Source organism: Genypterus blacodes, unplaced genomic scaffold, assembly GCF_046128005.1.
Source record: "Genypterus blacodes isolate CSIRO-AG114 ecotype Tasmania unplaced genomic scaffold, CSIRO-AGI_Gbla_v1 ptg000156l_1, whole genome shotgun sequence".
NCBI classification, from domain to species: domain Eukaryota; kingdom Metazoa; phylum Chordata; class Actinopteri; order Ophidiiformes; family Ophidiidae; genus Genypterus; species Genypterus blacodes.
The window spans coordinates 8924981-8941587 of record NW_027466957.1 but is presented as its reverse complement, the minus strand read 5'-3'; the positions used below and the strand labels follow the sequence as shown (position 1 = coordinate 8941587).

General features: G+C 45.4%; 1 protein-coding gene across 5 annotated transcripts; it reads left to right on the top strand.

Annotated features, from left to right (window-relative positions):
- The first annotated feature begins 1218 nt into the window (after positions 1-1218).
- uckl1b (uridine-cytidine kinase 1-like 1b) lies at positions 1219-16280 on the top strand. 5 transcript variants are annotated; one of them, XM_076166302.1, is made up of 16 exons: positions 1219-1329; positions 6064-6257; positions 7046-7152; positions 8243-8413; positions 8850-8921; positions 9441-9630; positions 9720-9781; positions 11902-11921; positions 12777-12875; positions 13283-13376; positions 13796-13858; positions 13970-14092; positions 14258-14365; positions 14452-14608; positions 14703-14805; positions 14853-16280. In XM_076166302.1, the coding sequence occupies exons 1-15, from the start codon at positions 1256-1258 to the stop codon at positions 14780-14782; spliced, it is 1614 nt and encodes a 537-aa protein (XP_076022417.1). In that variant the 5' UTR covers positions 1219-1255; the 3' UTR covers positions 14783-14805; positions 14853-16280. The 5 variants fall into 5 exon arrangements, with proteins under 5 accessions (XP_076022417.1, XP_076022416.1, XP_076022418.1 ...); XM_076166304.1 differs by adding an exon at positions 4118-4187 and having other exon boundaries at positions 1256-1329; positions 14703-16280; XM_076166301.1 differs by having other exon boundaries at positions 14703-16280.
- The last annotated feature ends 327 nt before the right edge of the window (positions 16281-16607 follow it).

Sequence of the window (16607 nt, the reverse complement as noted above, 5' to 3'; positions counted from 1 at the left end):
GTACCTGGGGAAGCAGCAGGCTCAAGTGTCTTCCCTTTTGACAGCAATGTTACTTCCTGAACAAAGGTTAATTCTTAAAATTGCCCCTCCCCGCCCCCAAGACAGTTTACGCTTTTTATTTGGACAACAGTGATTTGTTTTGTATTTTGCTGACTTCTTGAAACTATTGCGTGTTTTAAGAGACAACATTGTAGCTCATAATTGGTGATGGTATGATAGGTAGCAGGTGAAATAAGACTAAAGATGTATTAATGGTTTCCAGGTCCCTGAAATTAGGCTGTATAGTACCTAACACTGGCGGCATCATGCCTCCTTTGAGTCTGAACTGTTACGAATTTTCCCAAACTTGTTGTATTACCTGTGCATTAGTATCCCTTAACTAATTAATAAAATGTTGTTGACTAAATTCGTGTCAGCTGTGTCAAACTTGAATGTTATCTGTATTACACTGCTGTATTCAGTGCATTGCCTCCATTTTGATATGTCACAGTCATAACCTAATAAAGAATAAATTATTTCCCCCCCTTAACATTTGCATAAGCATCCACACCCATTCCTATGAAACTAGAATTGGAGCTCACATGTATCATTTTCAATCAATCATCCCTGTCAGTTTAATTAATGGTACATTTGTTAAGCAAAAACCAAGTCATGAAATTAAATTAAAAGACTATAGACTGAGGACATGGTCTAGAACAGGAAAGTGAACTTTGGAACTCAAATATACCAAGGTCTTGTCCAGGAAATCTGACAAAATTCGATCTTTGATTGTGTATAATTGTGTGTCTATCGATGGAAAATGTGTACAATTCAGAGTATGGATGTAATATGTCAACATGAGTTACAACAATGTGAGGATCTTTTATGATATTACTATGTATTTTATATATCTACAGGTGATTATTCTGTTGTTATATAAGATTACGATTTAGAATGTAGAAAAGAATATATTTAGTGGTCTTGGCAAATATATTTACAAAAAGGTTTTATTACATTATAAATGTCTCATTACAATATAAGGTCAAACTTTTAACCACCACGTGGCCTGTTGACCTCACCCATATTCATATTTGGGAAAGGCCCAGTGTGATTATGGGACTTGTTTGGATGTCCAAGTGCATTGTGGGAGTGGTAGTCTAGTGTGGGCGGACGACTCTGTAGACCTACGAAGCTAAAATATCATACAACTACAATTCCCATTATGCACCAGCGCTAACTGTACTCCACACCTTATTGTCAACATAGCACAGCATTGATGTCTGCCGCTAGCAGGGAAGGAGAGCGCTCAAAGATGGAGAACGAGGAGAAAACTTCCTCGGTATCTATGAGGTAAAACACTTTAAATGTGGCTTTTATTCGGAGTCGACGTTATGTTTTGGACGTTTAAATTTAAATGAATTAGCAGGAGGCCTTAGACAGCTCTTGAGAAGTGCGAGCTGGCTCAAAATGTTGCATCATGGCTACAAAGGAAGTCGCCGTTGATAATGTGAAAAGTAATGTGTCAGTGTAATGGAGGACGGGACGTTACAGCGTGTTTACACATTTAGTATCACTCAGGACTCTGACTGACGTGTAGCTCGCCGGTTAGGAGGCTTTTCTCCTGGTTTATAGAGTGTTGCTGCGAGGAAAACGACACGAGGTCCCCTGATGACGTGATGTACTATCCTGTCAAACGGAAAGCAGGCAAATACACCAAGAGTATGTCACTATCAAGATACTACTACCAATAATACTGTAATAAAAGGAAGAACGCGACTAGGTTCAAATTAGCTGTTTTAGGAAAGAATCATGACATGTTGGGTTTTAATCACAATAGTACGACGACCCAATTCTGAAGACAAATACATACCTAAAGAAAGTAATACCCCAAGATGTTACCCGAGCCACACACACATCTGTGTACACATACTGTCATACATGTGTAATGTCCCTGTTGATCTCTACGTGGAAGCATAGTAAAGCCACACGTCATTGGCCTATTGAGCCACAAGAGGGTGTTACTGCATTGGTGTACAGTCAAAGTACAATGAACGTCTCTATGCAACTCTTGATATTAATTAAAGTACACCTAAGACTCATACAAATTGTCTCAAAACGAATAAAATCTAATGTACAATATATACCTGCTGTACTCCTACATACTCATATCAATAAAGATGTAAACAGACAGTACATGTAAATCAACAGTCACATACACTCAATAGCAGAGTTATAAGTTTTAAAGTGACAACATTTTGGGCTAGAATCGCATATAAAGAGTATTTAGGTTGTATTTTGTATTTGTTTGGCAATATTACAAATAGTCAAAATAAAGAATACACAATGTGGAAGGATACTACTACCTGGTACTTTGTCTAACCCCTCTATACGTCCTCTTACGTAACTCTGTCCTAGTTTTTACCATAGATAAGAGTAAAGGTGTGGAATTTGGGTCATACATACATATTTTATGGCCTCTGTTAAATGTGAACTCCATTCATTTTGTCAGCGTTTACTTGCCTGATACTGGATTTTTAAGGTCAAAACAAAAATGAAAGCAGCCATTTTTGTTTACAGCAGTACCAAGTCATATTGCCAGTATAATAATGACTTGCAGAACTTAAGTGCATATTGAGTAACATTTCTTGCGTTAAACCGTTTAAGCAGCAGTGCAGAGCAACTTCACTTTAACCCTGTGTGTGTGTAACCCTGGTGTGTGTCTGCTACGTGTTGCCATGGAGAGCTGGGTGAATGTTTGGCATAGCAACTGGTGGAGGCTCCTTGTTCAGATGCTGCTTCTTGCCTTGCAGCTGTCTTTTGACTGCACTTTTAAAGCTACAGCAACAGCCCCAAAACTACATGGGAAAATATAACTGGGAAAGGTCGGAATTCCCTGGTGGCTCCTCCCTGTGGTTTTAATGAGGCAGTAAACAGCAATGAGGGCTTGTCAAGTCAATGCTGCAAATATTGGTAAAGGCTTAAGTGTGGGTTTGAACCCTATCTAATAGTGTCTCTCAGCAGAACGGCGGTTGAGCTGCGGCCTGGACACTTCCATGGCCTTACAGACTTTCTCCTCTGATGTCTGAGAATGTTTTGGACAATGATTTGTTTGTGCATGTAGGAGGACTTTAGGGGTGTGTGTGTGTGTGTGTGTGTGTTTGTTTGAGTATATGTATGTATTGCCCAGGTCTGTTCCACCGTCAGGCGTCAGCTGATCTAGCGGTGGAGGTAGTGTTGTATTTCATCATGCTGTTTATCCCCTGCTCTTCACTGTGAGTTAAGTGAAGGAGGGATCAGCAGTGTGTGTGTTTGTTTGTGTGTGTGTGTGTGTGCGTGCGTTTGTGTGTATGTGTTTTCGCTGCTGTGTTGACATCTCCAGACCCTGGTGTCAGGCACACAGAGGCATGGCGACTCCCTGTTGGGGGAATAGCACACCTCCTCCTGCCCTTCCCCTCTGTCGTCTTCTCTCTCTCTCTCTCAACCTCCTCAAGGTTTAGACGACTTGTCTATCTACATCAGAAGAGAGTAACGCCTGGACGTCTCTCTATTCATGCTGCCTCTTGCTTCTGTATTTGTATGTCTTGCGTCTCTGTTGCTTCCTTCTGGTACTTCTCTTTCACGTCAAGGGAAATGTTGCAACTGTGACTGTCAAAGACAGATGACCCATGTTTGGCATGTGTGTGTGCGTGCATGTGCCAGCAGTGAGGAGGTCCGACTCTAACCTGATGCTATTAATACCACCTAATGAACATAATCTGGAGGGAAGGTGATCCTCTTACATTTGTTGGCTGAATGACTAAGGGGAGGAGTGGAGAGCGAGCAAAAGAGGAGGGAAAAGCTTTGCAGCAGTTTCACAGAGCTTACAGCGTCACTCTCACACACACACACACACCGACACCCATACAGTTACCCTCGTCTCTTGCTCTACTGAATGGAGGAAATAGAAAGCAAAACACATGTTTAAAGTTTCGTTTCCAGACGATTCCCCTCTCTCGCTCCCCCCTCTGTGTCTCTGGCTGTATTGTGCTCCAGTGTGTGTTTGTGTGTGTGTATGCTGAGTGCAACTACAGCAGTAAAATAAGATTTAAATCAACCTAGTGGAGCACCCATAGTGGAATCTCCCGTGTATTTTCTCCAGTTATGAACGTTCTACAAGCTTACTCAGGAGCAAGAATATCTGGCTGTTGGAACCTCAGAGCTGATGGCGGGTAAGTGTTTTTGTATTTACTTCTCTTATTCTTTTCTTTTTTCCTCACTTCTATTCCGTGTAACGCTTTCCTTCTCGACCACTCTCCGTCGTAACACACAGATCCGCTTATCCCTGTATGAACTGGATGAACAGGCGGGACGACTGAGAGCTGTCTGATGTGTAGCCACTGTGTTTTTGTTGACACGATCGTTCCCAATTTGTGAAAGTTTGCATTTGTCACTTAGTAACAGCAATTTGGCGCGACGCAGGAAGTGAAACGCCATCTTTGCCCCTGATGGGTTTGGGGTTTTGTCAGATGATCACACATGTGAGTGGTTGTGTATGTGTCTCTCTAATCCATCTTTTTTTGAGGAGGATCATCAGGTTTAGCTGAAGCGGAGAGCAACATGTCGTGTTTGTTGTGACCGCCGTGTCTTCTTTACTGTTTACTATTATTATCTGTGGAGGCTGCTGACCTCGGGGGGTCGGGCAGGAATCCCGTGTCTGCTCCATAAGTCTAGCCTCAGGTGCCGTTCAGCGACAGCGGAGTGTTATTAGTGCATGTCATGTTTCTGGAGCTCGCTGTACCGTTTCTGTAACCACTGAACAAGGGCATGATTCAGCATAATCAGCCAGGCTTATCTTTTATGGCACCCTGGTTTAACTTTAACTGATAACCCTGCTGAGCCTCCCTGTGCTGCATGCCTGGTCTATAGGTTCCCTCCCCTCCCACCCACCCGCTCCCTCTCAGCCAAACTCAGATTGCCCCGCAGCGTGAGATAAATCCTTGCTCTCGCTTGTTTGCATCACCTTTGACCCCCTGACACTCCACGTGAGTTGGGTTGGTGGGCTCAAAGTAAATGCAATGGTCCCCTAGAGACCAGGACCTCTGAGTGCTTAACGTCTGTGGTAGAATTGTTCCTGCTCTAATAATGGCGTGTGGCTTTTTACAGTCATCACTGGGTGAAGTTCGGATGGCTCGCATACTTCAGTAAGTACTCATGCAATGGGTTACCCAGGTGCATACATATGAGTTGGTATATAAAACAAGGTGTGGCTGTGTTGACTTGAGCAACCTGTATGCCGTGTATCCAACCACGTCTTTGACAGAGTCCTGGTAAGAGAATAAAGGTTGAGACCAGTTGCCCAGCAATGGACTCAGCTCTTTGTCCTATCATGTTCTGCTCTGAATCTCAATCGGCTACAACCATTAACTGAATTTTAATGATTCCTCTTTTTCACGTCGAGCTTGTAATGTCTGATAACTTCACTCCTCAAACAGATACTGAATGTCCTGTTGTATAATGCTGACGCTGAGGCAAACTGATGCAACAATGAGGTCAAAATGCAGGAAATGTATTACTACTACTACTTCTTTTTCTTTAGAGGTTTCTCAAACAAAAACTAACCAGCACGGTTTAGTTTGAATGGCTTGGAAAAATGCAAATCCACACTAAGTGACTGCACCTCTGAAGTCGCTCCGAGCTGGTGCTGCTTTGAATGGACTTGTTTCAATTTGTTTATTAGGTTAAATACAGAAAGCAAACAGCATTGCAATGTTCTTAGTCATGAGTCGAACTCTCTGCATGTTGAAACATATAACCATACATATGACTATATTACCTGGTGTACACACTTTCTGGGAGACTCTTGTCAATATTTTCTTGCGAATACTCCAAACTTTACTACCTGCCACCGAGTCACTGAAATATATGCCAAAAGTCAGAACATTGACTTCATACCAGGCAGGAACACTGACTAGACCAGTCTTGTCTGCTGTCAGCGTCTGTATCAGATCCGTGCTGTGGTTCCAAGTCCGCGTGTGCGTCGACGATGGTCGCGGAGTTGTAGTGTGTACCCTAATGTCTGTGCGCCTTGTGTTTGCTGTGTCGCAGCGGAGGCGGCGAGGGGTCACTGGACCGGCTCCTGCCCCCGGTGAGCACCGGCCCGTCACCCAGGAAGAGGACCACCAGCCAGTGCAAGTCTGAACCTCCTCTCCTGCGCACCTCCAAGAGAACCATCTACACCGCCGGCCGCCCCCCCTGGTACAACGAGCACGGAACACAGTCCAAAGAGGCCTTCGTCATCGGTAGGACACTTCAAATGGAAGCACACACAACTAGACAGCACCAGTGAAGTGACCAGCACGTGTAGATACTTTTCATAGTTCAAGTATAATTTTGCCATCATGTATTTGACTTGATAAACCTCGATTGTTACTGTGAAGTATTCTGCTTCCCTCCTGACAGAGCTCACACCTCTTTAATGACCAAGTTTGAGGAATCCTTGACAAACAAGAAAGATTAGTTTGTTAATGGAAAAGAAAATCTGTCAGCAAATGTATCGTCACCAGATAGTTGTGTGTTGGCGTCACAAACTGCTGTCCACCAAATACTTAACTACTACACTAAAGTACTAAAGTAACTGGGGCATTGGAACACTGTTGGATATAAAACAGTTACAATGAAGCGTCTCTATGTGCAGATAAGAGGTGTAGATGAGCAGTGGCTGTTTTCCGCTTAATGGCTATTGACAAGCTCGTTCTGTGTGGTTATTGACATTTTCACTGAGCCAGAGGAGGCGGCGCTCTGCTGTACGTAGTGTTTTGGTGAAGACAACAGGAATCCACGGAAAGGCTGCTCTGTGTCAGCAGAGACGTTTAACTCCAGCACGGCAGCCCTGGTGTGTGTGTGTGTATGCGCTCGCCTGCCCCTACATGATTATAGCCTTGAGGAAACTGATAACGACTTCTTGTCTGACTTGAAGCGCCGCATTCTCAAAGAGCAAAGTTATGGCTGTTGCCGCGTTATTGCTCAGAACACGTAAACAACAACAAGAATGTCTCTTTCTCACCTTTCTTTCATCGATCTGCCGCAGGTCTGTGTGGCGGCAGTGCTTCAGGAAAGACCACCGTCGCCCGAAAGATCATCGAAGCTCTGGATGTCCCATGGGTGGTCCTGCTCTCAATGGATTCTTTTTACAAGGTGTGTGTGTGTGTGTTTGTGTTCAGTTGCTATGAATGTATTTGACATTTTCCAAGTTTGTGTGTTGTGGATTATTTTGATATTAGACTTTGGTTTGACTGAACAACTCCTCCCCCTCGCCAGACACACACACACACACACACACACAAACACACACACACACACACACACACACACACATTAGCATGAGAGGAGGGCTGGAGAGAGACAGATTGAATAGCAGACACATTTGTATCCCCGAGGGAAAACGAGGACAAGCAGCAGAGGGACAGAGAAGATGAGTCAAAGCCCAAGCGTGATGGGCGAGAGAGAGAACGAGCGGCGGGGAGCGATCGAGCCAGAGCCGTCATTCCTGCCCCTCTACGCATGTGCCCACTCTGTTGTTATGTAACCCCGTCACAGTGTGACAGCCGTGGTTCAGGCTCTGCAGAGGAGGATTTACAACCGGCCGACCACTCGCACTACAAGCACCGCCCCAGCGCTGCCTCGGGAGTTTCAACTCATCCAAAATTTCAGTTTTTCTTGTTCTTCTGTCACAATAACCGCACACTTAGCTGAGTTTGACCGGTGTGTTTGTGTTCGTTCACTGAGCCCAAAGCGTCCTGAGACCAGCGGGTTTATCACCTTATGTTGTGGGTTCTCTTGAGATTGGGGACAACAACACACACACACACACACACACACGCAGGCGCACACACACACACACACACACACACACACACACACACACACACACACACACACACACACACACCACCTGGCACACGCGTCACATTGGCACAATGTTCTCCCGCCTAAATTAAGGTCGTCTAACTTCCAGCTCTTCTCAGAAATGGCGATCCGTGGATGTGTATAGAGTTTGCGTTTGATTTGTGTGGTGAGGTTATGGAAGTTATGTGATGATTTCCTTCTTGTGTCACTTTTTATTATTCAATGAATTCAGACTATAAGACATCAGTTTGCATGATCATTTTGTCAGTTTTGTATGTTCATGTCTGAGAAAAATAGCTGGAGGCAGGAAATGAAGCTTTGTTGTGTTTGGAAGCGTACTGTAATGTCATTTGAGCGTTGTTTGCCATCTTGTCCCCAGGTCCTCACCATAGAGCAGCAGATTCTGGCCTCCAGCAACGACTACAACTTCGACCACCCCGACGCCTTCGACTTTGATTTGCTGATACACATAGTGCGCAAACTCAAGCAGGGCAAGAGCGTGAAAATCCCCGTTTATGATTTTACGACCCACGGGAGACAGAAGGAGTGGGTACGCTGAAATACGCACACCTTAAATCACACACACTGCTGTCACCCTGCTGTACATATTCATCTTGATGCACATATGCTGTTTCCATTCCACTTTCATACACAGTTAACTTTAAGCCAGTGTTCATTCTTAAAGTGACAATAGCTGTAAACTACAGTAAGTTTCATTCTCATGGTACTTATGCTGTATGCAATGGCACCCATGTTAAATCCAGTCTGATCTAATGAGCTTTATGTCAGGGTCGGTGCTATATAATCTCAATTTCCCGATGGTCTAATGATGACGAGTTTTTCTCGCTGACTGCTGCTCCAGATGGTCACAATCCATTATCATGATTCCTGTCCAGGTCTTTGTTTTTTTCCAACATCCAATTAACTACAGTTGGATATTGAAAAAAACAAAATTAAAGATGCTGATCACATCCTTTCCTCCACAGAAAACATTATATGGAGCCAGTGTGATCATCTTCGAAGGAATCATGTCCTTTGCGGATAAGCAGCTCTTACAGGTAGGAGGATGTCGCCTTGTTGTGTTGTGTGTGTGTGTGTGTGTGTGTGTCGGCCCTGTGCACAGGGTCAGCCGAAAGTTGTCTTGACTGTGAGCATGTGAAGTGACCTTATCTTGCATTCATGATGGACGTAGATGAGAGAGACATCTGTTTTAATGAGGCGCAGGATGAAGATTGATTAACAGGCAGAAGCTGCACAACGATGATTAATGAGTCACTGCAGACGCCCGGCTCCAATATGTGATCATTTATTTTAAGAAAGGAAAACACTGTTTCAGCAGCTAATCTGCCTTTGTCTGAGGTAACATGTTCACGTCAAACAATTTTTCATGCCAGTTACTGGAATTTTGCTGATGATGAAGACAAGATAGGTTTGTTTAATGATGTCATAATCATGACGCTCAGCACTGCTCTAAGAATATAAAGTTTCTTATTACTCTTACATTATCTATTTGTGAATGGTAGTGGTAAGGGATCTGTTTCCATGACATATCTTGCCAATCTCTGTCCTCTGGCCAGATGCTGGACATGAAGCTCTTTGTTGACACCGACTCTGACATCCGCCTGGTGCGCCGGCTGAGGAGGGACATCAGCGAGAGAGGACGAGACATCGAGGGCGTCATCAAGCAGTACCACAAGTTTGTAAAGCCGGCCTTCGAGCAATACATCGAGCCCCACATGCGGTTGGCCGACATCGTGGTGCCGCGCGGTGCGTCCACACACACACAAACGCACACAGTGTATACTGAGTGAGTCTTTATTACACATATTGAAGTGTCACTTTTGTTTTCCGGTCAGGTGGAGGCAACATGGTGGCTATTGATCTGATTGTGCAGCATGTCCACAGCCAGCTGGAGGAGGTGAGTGTTCACACCCAGACACACACACACACACACCTGCACACTTATACACTAGGAAATGTGTCGTGTCCGTTAATGAAGAAGAACACGTCAGCAGAGCCCAGTGGACCTTCATCCTTCCTTCTTTGCTCTTATGGAGATTGTTCATGTTTGATGGTGTGACTCAGCACAGTTTGCTGTGGGGTGGTGGAGGAGTCACAGCCAGTGTGGGTGTAGACACTAGCTCACACACTACCTCTAGTGGATTGAAAGTGCATTGCATAATATGTGAGACATAAGGGAAGAATGAACGTGCGCCATCGCTCTGTTATTTAGTATGACTGAATGCAAGATATGACATCTGCTTGAAATTAGAGCTGGACAGCTGAGGTCAACCATAGTATGAATAATAAGGTTCTATCTGCCCCACAGACCTGTTCACAGATACTGGGCTGTAATGTTTGGCCATTTCCATCAATTCTTTACTTTTTAAGATATAATACCCACACATTTGCAAATGAATGAAACAAAGTTAACCCCACAAGAACATAAAGCATCCTCCGCAGATGAAGATTATATGCTTAACAAATGCTTGACTAAATGCCAGATAGAACCTTATATAGTGGAAATGTACCACACTGTCCTCCCCATCCTGATTCTCAATTTGGTAACAGAAAATTGTACGTGGTTAATTTGCAGCCTTGTTCCACGGTTTATAATGCTGCTCACAGCAGGAGAATGATGAGCTCATCATACAGAATGAGCATCACCAGCGCCGACACTGACTGCACTCATTGTCATTGCAGACAGGGGGCGTAATAACACAACTTTGTTAAAGACAAAGTATATTTTAGCATTACAGTCTGTGGGGCGGAGCATGTCGTGCCACAGTGCAGTGTGCTTTGCCCCCCGACTTTATATACACACACACACACACACCAGTATTGCTCATAGACTGCTCTCTCTCTCACTCTCCTCCCCCTTCTCTCCCCCACTCCCACCCCCCACCCACCTCGAATCCCTCCACGGCTCACAGCGTGAGCTCAGCGTCAGGTAGAGTGGCCTTTAATACTGTCTGTCATTCTCTCCTCACCATCTGCCCACTTTCCCTAAAGCCGCTCCGGCTCCTCGGCGGGAGGGAGAGAGAAACGTAGGGGAACGCCAAGCCAACCTCTCTGCCTTCCACCGGCCCGCTGGCTGCCATGAGACCAGGCGGCGCTCTTATCTTATCTCTGCACACCAAATACAGCTAATGACTGACACTTCACCTCATTGTTTCCTGCACGGTAGGAGGCCCACTCTAGCACGTGGCGCCCGTATGAAAAGAGTGGAAGCGGGCGTGTGCAGCCAGCATTGGAAGGCGAGACGTTGGCTTTCCTTCTCTCTACCTTCTTAGAGAAATGACAGCTCGCACTTTTCCTCCTTCCTGTGTCTATAAATACACCACCGAGTCGAGTCCCTGACCCCTTACTCAAAGAGCGACTTTATAAGAGAAAGCGCGAGAGAGAGAGAGAGATGAAGCGCTATTGTTGCCGATCGCGTGCATCAGCCGCAGAGAAAGTTTCCAATACGGTACTACAAAGCACTCTGAGTTTTTCCATCGAGTCTTGGCCACAGAGAGCGAGAGGAAGTGAGCTCGGCGTCTGTCTTTAGACACAGGATGTGCTGGGGCCCGTAAGCTCAACTCAAGCTTTGCTGTTCTACGCAGTGAAAGAGTGACAGCCGCACCATCGCTTGTGCACCTCCTACGCATTCACACACGTATACACACACACACACACACACACACACAGAACAGTAAACCGATTCTGACCCAAAACAAATGACTCCCATTGCCTCAGTGAAGATGTCTTCAGCCATGGACTCACCTGGGCTTGTTTCATAAAGTCAGGATATTTACAATTGATGAGCAGCAAACCTAATTTGACTTCAAAGTGTCAGTAGACGAGTGTGATAAGCGAACGTCACAGCTGTCACACTCTTTTCACCGTGTCTGATAATCCCTTCATCCTTCCATCCACCTGATGTTGTGTCTCATTTCTCCTCCTCTTATCTGTTGTCTCTCCCTGTCTCCTCTGTTGTGGTCGTTGTCGTCGTCGCTGTGTTTGTGTTTATGTCCAAAACCTGTTCTCTCTCCGTAGAGGAAACTCCGCTGGGATATGTGAGCAGATTTGCTATGATTTTCCTTTTGCATCTGGCGTGTGTGTATCTTAGTGACATGGTGGATATTTGCGATGTTTGGACTCATAAACGTGATGCCGGGTAATGCGTTGGCATCACGGAGCATTTTACACCACAGCTGTGTCCCAAAGGTATTCTACACGCTAAGACTATGAGCCACGCACACAGCTAAACTTTGAAGTGTTTTAAGCAACAGAGAGCGAGTGTGTGTGTGTAGCTCCTGTGTTGCATTGTGGAGGGAATAGCGTCCATCATGACCACACTCATAAACAGACCCCTAGTGTGCGTAAGGATGCTAGCTAGTGTGCTGCAGTCTGACTAAGGTGACCACATGGTATCGGTATTAGTATTTAGTGAGCATGTGGGACACAGCGTGTGTACGTGTTTTTTCTAGTGTAACCAGGTTAGACGTATGTGTGTGTGTTTATGTGTGTGGGGTCCCAGGGAGTTTATTTGAAGTGGTAGATTCCCTTCATGGAAAATAACCATCATGCATTTAATGTCGTCACACATAGAGATGTTTCTATGTTGAAATGTTGGAGTTGATGTTTGATGTTTTAGCATTTCTAAGGAATGACTCAACTCCCCTCGTTTCCCCTCAGCATGATCTATGCGCCGCTGTAACGCTTCACTATCATACACTCGCAGTGTGTGTTTCACCACTATCCATTCTTACTACTTTACTACTACTACTGCTGAACTAGCCTTCCTCTCTGTGTGTGTGTGTGCGTGTGCGGGTCACACAGAGCACTGTCTTCATGCGTACTGACACGTCTGTCCATCCACCCACTTTCCGCCCCCACTCATCCTCCCTCCCTCATTACCATGGTTACAGGGCGGCCTTGGCTTCGGCGCACCAGGCCCAGCCGCTCCCCCAGACCCTCAGCGTCCTGGAGAGCACCCCCCAGGTCAGGGGCATGCACACCATCATCAGGTAGAGCTCGCCCACCTCTGCTGTCATCTGAGCCTGAGAGGAGCTGAACACCAATATGATACTCTTATTGATCTGTGTGTTTATATAGGACACTACTTTTAGTCTGTGGGTTACTGGATTAGATGTCATATTCTATGGTATTTAAATAGAAACATATCTGCTGTAATCTCCCTGTAACGTCCTCATAATATCGGCCCAGCAGCCATGAAGATGACCTGAGATACCACGGTCACTATTTGGCCCCGCTGCAATTTGGAAAATCCACTTGTGTAACTTTTGGATGGATTGTTGTTGTTGTCATCATTTACCCGGGTGTCTGAGATGAATCTTCACAAACAGATTTGGATGCAAACTTGTCGCCTGACAAGTGTCCAACATCTGATCTGATACCCGATCCCCACATTTAGGAACAAGGAGACGAGCCGCGATGAGTTCATCTTCTACTCCAAGAGGCTGATGCGTCTGCTGATCGAGCGAGCACTCTCCTTCCTCCCCTCACAGGTGAAACACACTCACCAGCACCGCATGAAAGAGATTGTCCGGGGTAAATAGGACATTGATGGAATAGCCGGGCAGAGATGGAGGCGATGTGAGATGGATAAAGTGCTACAGAGAGGAAAAGGAAAGAAATGTGACTCAGAAGGTTTAGATTTGGCTGAACAGAGGATGAGACACTAAGTCGTGTGGTGAGTGAATGGAAACTTACCAGTAGTTCACAGTGGAAAGTTCTCACACTGTGGCACTGTGACATGAGGTAACAAGATATAAGTTTGCATCACAACACACTCACACACACATTCACACTCGCAAACCGTCTCACCCGAATGATATTTTGTAATTCACCGCTGCTCGTCTCAAACTCTGCTGCTGACCTGCAGCACCATGATCCTCAAACCGTTTTCTGTTTTATCTTTGCACAGATCCACGTAGTCCAGACTCCCCAGGGAGAGGATTACGAAGGCAGGAGTTTCCATGGGAAGAGGGTGCGTGAACTCCATTTGCTGAACATTCAGGAGTTTTGTCTCTGGAGTGTCGACTGCAGAAACAGCAGCACATTAACTTTGCTTTTTTCTCCTGTGTGTGTTTCCCCACAGATCACCGGTGTGTCCATCCTGCGGGCGGGGGAGACCATGGAGCCCGCGCTGAGGGCCGTGTGCAAAGACGTCCGCATTGGGAAGATCCTCATCCAGACCAACCAGGACACGGGAGAGCCAGAGGTGCAGACAGGAATGATTCAGATGATAGAGTGTTATTACCGTGATGTTTCCACCTCACTGATGTGGGCCATTAATGCAAACTGGCCCCTAAAGCTGCAGGATACCAGCATGGGTGATGTGTTTTAGGCTTTGGTATTAACCCACATCCTGACACACCACCTACAGCTCCACTACCTGCGTCTGCCTAAAGACATCAGTGAAGATCACGTGATCCTGATGGACTGCACCGTGTCCACAGGAGCTGCCGCCATGATGGCCGTACGAGTCCTGCTGGTACGCACGTGTGTTCACACTCAATCTACATCGACCGAACTGGATCGCCTCGCCTGTTCTCACTCCTCTGCTGCGTTCATTTTCAGGACCACGATGTCCAGGAGGATAAGATCCTGCTGGTGTCGCTGCTGATGGCAGAAATGGGCGTCCACTCTGTGGCCTACGCCTTCCCACAGGTCAAGATCATCACCACAGCTGTGGATAAGAAGGTCAATGACCTGTTCCACATCATACCTGGCATAGGTGAGTGTGTATGGCATTTCAATTGGAACTTTGAATTGGCTCTTTATTGCTCATGCCGCTGTGACATTCCATTGTGTTATATTTGTCCTGGTAGGAAATTTCGGGGATCGGTACTTTGGAACAGATGCGCCCCCTGACTGGAGCGATGAAGACACAGATGAGCCCAGTTACTGATTCAATTACTGCCAGCGCCCTCAATCTTTGGGCGATGGAGGGCGGTGACCCTCAGAGGACAATAAGAGGACTAACTCTCTGCCTCTGCCGGGCCACCAGGCAGGAAACCACCTGCAGCATCGACTGAACACAAGACAAAACGTCACAGTTGTACACTTTAAAATTATCTTCCCTTACCTATGTGCTGTTAATGACAGATATAATATGATGCCTGAAATATTTTTATATTTTGAATGTCCAAGCGGTTTATTTTCTTGTTTTAAATCTTTGACAATCGCCACATTGGACCTTGCAGAGCCGTTGTTCTGGAGGAGTCCACACATCCAGCCTTAAGCCCTGAACTGTGGCTGACACCAATGAATGTGAACTTTGCACGCACTGTAAATTTAAGTTTTTACCCCACACACACACACACACACACACACACACCTTTCACAAAGTAAAAGCTGAACATGCGCTCACTTACATCGCCGAGAGCTCTTTCTGAAGGACTATTCAATCGGAAAATGCGTAGGTGTATCAGTCTCTCTTTTTTAGCTCTACACCTCGCCCACTTCCTTCTCTCTGTGGATGCTGACTTAACCAGGTGAACATGGTGTTGAGAACCATATTTCATTATACAGCCCTAAGTATACACTTGTGTGTGTATATTTATGCAGCATGCCTTCATTTACATATTTTTACTATGGATGGTCCTGAGCGAGTCGTACATCTCTGCTGCTGCTGAGGAAATGGGTCACCGGCATTTAACAAACACACACAGCAAGAAATGCTGCACAGGGCGTTTCAGCCTGTGTGTGTGTGTGTATGCGTGTATGCGTGTACCTGTACCTGTGTGTTTATGGATTAGATGGAAATTGTACATAAAAAGACATTAAGTCACAAGATCCACCAAGGACGAGGAAGGACATGAAGTGCTGTTTGTGCCTGATTTTCTAAACGGTATGGTATTGAATTGGAGCGACTGGCTGGTTTAACGGCGGCACCTCATTATGAGCGCCTTGTTGACAGTCGCCATCTGCTAGATACGGATTCACAGTTTGTAATATTCAATATTATCGCTACTTGAGTTTATGCAAAGTGTCACCAAAAAGAGCTGAGAGTGTGTAAAGCTCATCTTGATATCACCACATGCTTCATTATCTGAAATCACATCCAATTACATTCTTTTGGTTTAGAATATTCTCTGTATTCTCCATGAAAACTGTATTACAATTTTGCTCCAATTTAAATGTTTGTACTGTGTATCAGATGAGAGAGGATGAACATAACGGGTGGTAGTGTGTGTGTGTTTCTATGGGCTGTAGCTGCTGTATCTACTGGAGACCATCGCCCACCATGTGCTCCCTGCTACATACAGAAGTTTGTATTTCAGGTTGAAATCCACGGGTGGTGTTCTCAGGCTCTGTGCTCACACTGCTGTCTGCTGTGTTGTGTTTAGGACTCGTGCTGCATGTGTTTTTTAAGACATAAAGTGCAATAAAGTTGTGGAATTGAAGTGTGATGCCTGATTCCCTTTCTGTCATAGAAGACTTTGAATGATTTCTTCCCCAGTCCCAATTGAGCACCGACTCTCTCCAGCGTCCTCCTCATTGTTCCTCCACTTATTAAGATTCACTTCACAGCATTACAGCTCTGGTGTGTGATGAACACATATTGTGCCATTATCAAACCAACGACACACAGGAAGGATGCTGTGGTTGTCCTCTTTTCATGGAAAGTAACCTTGATATGTTTCATCACTTTCCATAAATATCACGCAGACGGCTGTCAAACCATCAGACACACCGAAGCCTGATTGGCAGACGTTTAATGAAGCTGACGG

Bases quoted from the DNA above. Each gene is read 5' to 3' on its own strand.
- uckl1b (XM_076166302.1), top strand. From the start codon at position 1,256: ATGTCTGCCGCTAGCAGGGAAGGAGAGCGCTCAAAGATGGAGAACGAG. The intron at 12,876-13,282 runs GTAGAGCTCGCC...CCCCACATTTAG, and splicing joins GGCATGCACACCATCATCAG to GAACAAGGAGACGAGCCGCG. The intron at 14,366-14,451 runs GTACGCACGTGT...GTTCATTTTCAG, and splicing joins TGGCCGTACGAGTCCTGCTG to GACCACGATGTCCAGGAGGA.